This window comes from Vulpes vulpes, chromosome 15 (assembly GCF_048418805.1).
Source record: "Vulpes vulpes isolate BD-2025 chromosome 15, VulVul3, whole genome shotgun sequence".
In the NCBI taxonomy this organism is placed as follows: Eukaryota; Metazoa; Chordata; class Mammalia; order Carnivora; family Canidae; genus Vulpes; species Vulpes vulpes.
This window is the reverse complement of record NC_132794.1, coordinates 92,284,756-92,290,902: the sequence shown is the minus strand read 5'-3', so window position 1 is coordinate 92,290,902 and position 6,147 is coordinate 92,284,756. Positions and strand designations below refer to the sequence as shown.

Below are 6,147 nucleotides of genomic sequence, written 5' to 3'. Positions count from 1 at the left end.
TTTATTTCTTAAGGGAAGCTATGGAAAATTAGCTTTGAAGGGTTTCTATACCACCACCGCCACTTTTAAATTGTTTTAGTATCACAGGAAATGCCATGATGAGGTTTAGTGAGGCAGACCTGGAACTTGGCCTCTTTGAACCCACTGCCTCATCCATAAGAGGAGTAAACACCTCTACACAGTTGTCTGGGCAATGCACTTACTATTGATACATGTAAGTGCTCCAACAATGTTACTTCTCCGCATTAGGGTCTTAGGTCCTTAGCTTTCCTCTGGACGTTTTGAAATGGAGAGGGTGAAAAAAAAATGGAGAAGGTGAGTGCCCCTAAATCTCCATGGGGGAGGCCAGCTGGTAATACAACAGGTAGTACCACTCCCTTGCCTCTCCCTAGAGAGGGAGGGGGCTACTGTGGAGGAGGAAGCCAAGACATGTAGATGTTTCAACTGGGAAAGCTTCATACATAGCATTTTGCATCCCACCCACAGTGCCTCAGCAGAACAGAAACCACACTGCCTGCCCATGTATACTTCCACTTGTCTTACCCTGACACAAAGAGGAAAAAGTGGAGGGCTTCCCCAATCATGTTTCAGTAACTGAGACGGAGACTATAGAGCAGGACAAAATTGTCCATCCTCAGTCTGGGGCCAAAATGAATGCCCTGTGCCCAGAAATACACAATCATAGCTGTGGACAAGATGGCTTCCCTCCTAAGCCCCAAAGGCCCTCCTTTGTGCTCCTGACCATGAGGAACATCTGAGGGAAGACTTTTGAGTAACTACAGCTCAACTCTGGTTCACTTTCCCTGAGTCCAGTTTAGGCTGTCTCAAGTGTCAACCTTGGAGCAGTTAGGGAAGAGGACAAATAACCAAACCCCTGGTATATCCCTGGGGACAACAGCGCATTGCTATGGTGGTGATGGCAGCATTGGTGAAGGAATCCTGCTGGAGTCTGGCTGGCTGCTGGCCTGTGGTCACATGGGCCAGACTGTTGGTAGGCTCAGCCTCACTTCTGTTCATGCAAGGCCCAAGCCCTGGGTACCCCAGTAACAGATGCCCATAAGCTCAAAAAGGAAACCAGAGTGAAAGGCAATGACATTGATACTAAGACATTTATTACATCATAAAAAGTCCATTGTTGTCCTGTTTTTCCATATGTACATGTTCCTGTGCGTAGTCCCTCTGTCCAGCCCCACCTGCCAACCCTCCATGGTACCAATCAACTTTCCAAACTAACTAATCAATAAAAGAGGAAGAACTGGAGGAGATGGCCCAGCGCTGATGAGAGTGGAGATGGGAGAGGGACACAAAGTGCAGAGTGGTTGGCTTGGCTCTCAACGCCTGACCACAGGCAGGAGGAGCACGAGGATGGGCACTGTAGGGTTGGCTCACAGATGCTTCTCCAGGGCTGCCAGGTTGCAGGTGATATCCCTGAGAGTGTTCTCAGGTTAGAGCCCCCAGGAATGGAGAGCAGAGGAAGAAGTTCCCCCAGCCTGATTATGGGTTTCAGGCTATAAAACTTCTCTTTTTCAGGTCTCCATCCAAGTGGCAGCAACAGCAGCTCAGGCTGGGCCTGAAAAGTTTGTGCCCTGGGGAAGGGTGGCTGGGGACAGCCTGGTAGGAAGTACTGGTCCTGATCTCTGAGGGGCCTGCCTTAGTTGACCTCGGAGGTGGGCATTGGGTCTGTGGGGCGGGGTGTGGCCAGGAGGGGCACTGGTGAAGTGGCCTCTATGAGAGCAGGGTTGAGGATGATTGGTAGAGTCATGGGTGGTACGCCCACCTGCAATGGGGAGGCCAAGGGCTGCAGGATCAGTGGAGGCTGAGCCAGAGGAGGAGGCCCATCTGGAGTAGGGCTCAGTCTGTTGGGGCTAGATGCCACTGGTGATCCAGGAGAGCTGCTGTTGGCAGGTCGAGGGCCCTCAGGCTTCTCGAAGTCTACAGGGAGAGCAAGGGGCTGGTCACACTCCTTCATATTCCCCAGCTGGTTTACCTAACTTCTGCTCCTCCCCATTCCTGTGAGCAAAATGACCTCTGCTAGTCTAAGCAGTTGGCAATCTCCCCTTGAAACTCATTTAGATATCTAGCTATCTTCTATCTACCTTCTACCTTCTTTGCTGTACCTCCAGTCAGGTTAGTTCTGGTCTGATCTTTACTAGAATCCCCAAAGGGCAACCTTTGCATATTTATTCCAAGTTCTTGATCTGGCCCCTCTTTCCAAATCTGAAAATCTCAAGCAGATAGCCTATTTGATCCTGCCATTTCCCACAGGAAGAGCAGGCAACCAAAATACTCTGGTTCCCTTCTTCCCCTGGCTCACAGCCCATGCTCAGCAGCAATCCCAAACTACCCTGGGCCTCCTCTTAGGCTTCCTACTTCCTGTTCAACACCCAGGAGACTAGCTCAAAAGGACTCACCACAGGCCCCCAGCTCAGAAGGCATCTCTGGGGGAGGTGGATGGCCAGGTGTCCTTGTGTCTCCAGCAGCAGGAGTCATGTGGGCTGAGGCCAGAGGTTTTTGGGCATGTGGCTCCATTGGCATGGGGTCTGGGAAGGGCAGAAAAACCAGATGGCAGCTCTTAGTGCTTCCTTTCAAGCGTAGCCCTGGCTACCCATCAATCTTCCCACTGACGGGAGTACAGAGAACTGATTTTTAGCTCTAGACTCTTTGATGTGGACTCTCTTTAATAAAGTTGAACTAAGCCTCCTACCCTGGATGACAGTCTGCTTGAAGAGCTCATCTCGTAGGTGGGGCAGAAAACAGTCAATGCGCTCCCAGGTGATCTCCCAGAGGGCTGAGGGGCTGCCTCCTCGGGCATCTGCATTGTGGAAAATCTCTGCTGTGTCCATCACCAGGAGCATGTTCTTCAGAGACTCAGGGATGGCCTCTGACTGTAGATGGCAGTGGGACCATGTGAATAGGAAAGAGGGCATCCAAGGGATATGGTAAGGAGGAGGCAGCCACCAAGGAAAAAAACGCATGTCTTCCCAGGAGGTGGGAGAGGAAGCAGGCAGTGGGAGTCAGGCTGAGGTAGAACATACCAGTAAGTCACTGGATCCTGCATGCATATACTTGTCCATGAAGTCCAGGATGGTCAGCCAGAGGGCCGCAAAGGTAGAGAGTGACAGCAGTGGAGACAGGTGCTGCAGGAAGACCTAAGGCCCACCAGCCCGTTTCAGTGAAGGGTCAGAGCTGTCTGCATCCTTCCCTAAGGTGGGAGGCAAGCCTGCCCTATCTTGCATGGGAATCCTAAATCAGAGATTCTTTCGAATTCCAGAATCCTCCCAGCTCCCTGGGTCCTGTTAAGTCTCCATAGCTGGGGTCCTGAGCACCCACATTGCATCTCTAGGTCCTAGCAGAACCCCTAGCTTCCCTCCTCACAGAAAGGCAGGTGTGGGAAGAGTGGGTAAGTGAGGGTGGTGAGCAGGTACCTTAGACAGCAGTGTGGAAGCCCTCATTCGAGTCTCCTCCATCCCACCCACATCTGCAGGGCTGATGTTCTCCAAGAGTTTGGTCAGTAGAGGAAACAGCACCTGGTGGGTAAAGAGCCAATGTCTTCCTAACAGGGTCAGTTGGCAGCCTTGCTCCAAGGTAGCCAGGGGCTGGGGTGGATGAGCATAGAGTAGGAGGAAAGGTAGGAATGTAGATGGAGGATTGACATTAGGGGCTCTTTAGGCTGCCCAGTTCTCCCTGTCTTAAGGATTTGAACTTTACCGTAAGACTAGAGGAAGTCCCACCTTGTTAAAACAGGACTCCCACTCCAGGGCATCTAGCTTCTGCAGATCATGTACCAGTAGTGCTCGTTGCAGATAAGTCAGTGCTTGCATCCGCACCTGGCGCCGGGCATCACAGCACAAGCAGGCAATGCCTAAGAGTGAAAACAGGCTCAGGATCCTTTAGACATCCTGATCCTGGTACTTCCCAAGTTCCACCTCTGCCCCTGCCCTGCCTGCTCCCCTAAGGTTTACCCTGCAGTAACGGACACCAGCAGTGGGCCCACAGGGTACGTGAATCCGCTTCGATCTTCCGGCCACCTGTCTCTAGGTGGCGCTGTTCCTCCGCCCACGAGCTGTAGATAGAGGCTGCTCGCGTGTGCAGGGTGTGCATCAGATCTAACAACTGGGGTCACAGGAGGGGCAGGTTATGAGTTGGAGTAAGGTCTGGTGGATGCCCCCTCAACACTGTCCCTGGCTGAATCCTCAAGGGAGCCCCTAGTACCAGTCACACCATACTCCACTCCTCTCACCCCTCTTTTTTTTTTTTTCAAGATTTTATTTATTCATTCATGAGACACACACACACAAACACACACACACACACACACACACACACACACACACGGGGGAGGGGGACACAGGCAGAAGGAGAAGCAGGCTTCCTTCAAGGAATGTGGGACTCAATCCCAGATCCGGGGATCAGGCCCTGAGCCCAAGGCAGACGCTCAACCGCTGACCCACCCCTCTTTTCTCCTCAGCTTCATGAACTGGTTGCCCCTGCCAGCCAGTGTTTCCCAGAGTTGGGAGAGACATAAGGAGGTGTGAGGAATGAGTGTTTCATAACAATGAATTGGGGTGCCTGCGTGGTCAGTGGTTGAGTGTCTGCCTTCGGCTCAGGTCATGATCCCAGGGTCCTGGGACTGATTGAGTCCTGCATCGGGCTCCTCACAGGGAGCCTGCCTCTCTCTCTGCCTATGTCTCTGCCTCTCTCTGTGTGTCTCTCATGAGTAAATAGATGACAAACAAAGCCTTATCTCGTTAATTTCATTTTAAAAACAAAGCAAACTTTAGTTGCACAGGCTTTGGTGGGCAATAATGTCTAGTCAGCTTTAATAATTTTTTTGTTTTCGGGATCCCTGGGCGGCGCAGCGGTTTAGCGCCTGCCTTTGGCCCAGGGCGCGATCCTGGAGACCCGGGATCGAATCCCACGTTGGGCTCCCGGTGCATGAGCCTGCTTCTCCCTCTGCCTATGTCTCTGCCTCTCTCTCTCTCTCTCGATCTCTCTGTGTGACTATCATAAATAAATAAAAATTAAAAAAAAAACTTAATAATTTTTTGTTTTCATCATTTTTCTAAGGTTATTCTATTTAAGGCAATTAGTTCTCTATTTAGTGATATGAAGTCTGTTTGTAAAATAAATTTTATATATCTTGAACAAAGAATAACTCTGGAAGGACAAGAAACTGGTGGCAGTGTCTACCTCCAGGGAGGGGGAACTTAGCAGCTGGGGGCAGGAATGGAATAGGACTTACTTTTATCTGTTTACCCTTTTATACTTCTGAACTTGTACCACATGCATACACTACTTATTCAAAACATAAATATTAAATATTAAACAAACAAAAACTTACAATAGGTGGTCTTGGATAGGAGAACATTGTGGAAGCAGTGGACAAGGGCCTAGGTTGGAAAACATAAGCCCTTCCTCTAAGCCCTGGCTGTCCCTAGCCCTGCCTATCCTCCCAATGTCAGGGGCAGGAAGAGGAGAGGAAGTAAAGGATGCCATACTTACGTCCTGACTGACCTGTAAAGACACCGTATGGTAGCTGGCAGGCACCCCTTCATCCTCATCATCGTCACTATGCCCACCCCGAGTGGCATGTTGGCCGGAGGTTCGAGGCCGCCGAAGCACTGAACCTTCCTTGGATTTCTTCTTGAAGCGGTTTCCTTTGCTGTCATATTTGTGACTCTTGCCACGTTTCTCCTGGGACTTGCACCCTGAGCAGAGGCAGATCCAGGTCACATTTCTACATAGACACAAATGGCCTACCTTTCCTCCCTTTCCCCCAGTATATTCACATAGCTACTCCCCTGCTGCCCCTTCATTGGGTAACCTACCGCCATTCAGACTGGCCTCCACAAAGATACGGAGAGTCTTCACGCAGAGCTCAAAGTTGTCAGGTGTAATGTGGGCAGCATCACGCACAATGAAGGACAGAGATTCTACACATTTAAGCAGGGACTTAGTGTCGTGTGGCCCGAGGTCCAGCCCCACTGTTAGGCTGTACTGATTGACCAGGGGTGAAGGGCCTAGCCGGCTGGGCCCAGGACCTGGCTTGGAGTTATCAATGTCATCCTTCCCCACCTGAAAAGTACAAAGAGTTGCTGGGAAGCCAGACTTGAGGCTGATCTTCCCTCAGATGCCCTCTTGGAGGAA

General features: G+C 50.9%; 1 protein-coding gene across 28 annotated transcripts in view; it reads right to left on the bottom strand.

The window, feature by feature from the left end:
* Nucleotides 1–1,090: 1,090 nt before the first annotated feature.
* GBF1 (golgi brefeldin A resistant guanine nucleotide exchange factor 1) overlaps nt 1,091–6,147 on the bottom strand; it is a 121,790-nt gene continuing 116,733 nt past the window's right edge. For 17 of the 28 annotated variants that reach the window (XM_072739845.1, XM_072739855.1, XM_025992748.2 and 14 more), the window contains 9 exons: nt 5,829–6,075; nt 5,503–5,708; nt 3,963–4,113; nt 3,732–3,862; nt 3,426–3,527; nt 3,036–3,149; nt 2,705–2,885; nt 2,412–2,540; nt 1,091–1,932 (listed from right to left, as the gene is read on the bottom strand). In XM_072739845.1, coding sequence (XP_072595946.1) covers nt 1,652–1,932; nt 2,412–2,540; nt 2,705–2,885; nt 3,036–3,149; nt 3,426–3,527; nt 3,732–3,862; nt 3,963–4,113; nt 5,503–5,708; nt 5,829–6,075 — 1,542 coding nt within the window. In that variant the 3' untranslated portion in view covers nt 1,091–1,651. The remainder of the gene's footprint in view (nt 1,933–2,411; nt 2,541–2,704; nt 2,886–3,035; nt 3,150–3,425; nt 3,528–3,731; nt 3,863–3,962; nt 4,114–5,502; nt 5,709–5,828; nt 6,076–6,147) is intronic. The other 11 variants (XM_025992768.2, XM_025992755.2, XM_072739841.1 and 8 more) reach the window with 1 other exon arrangement.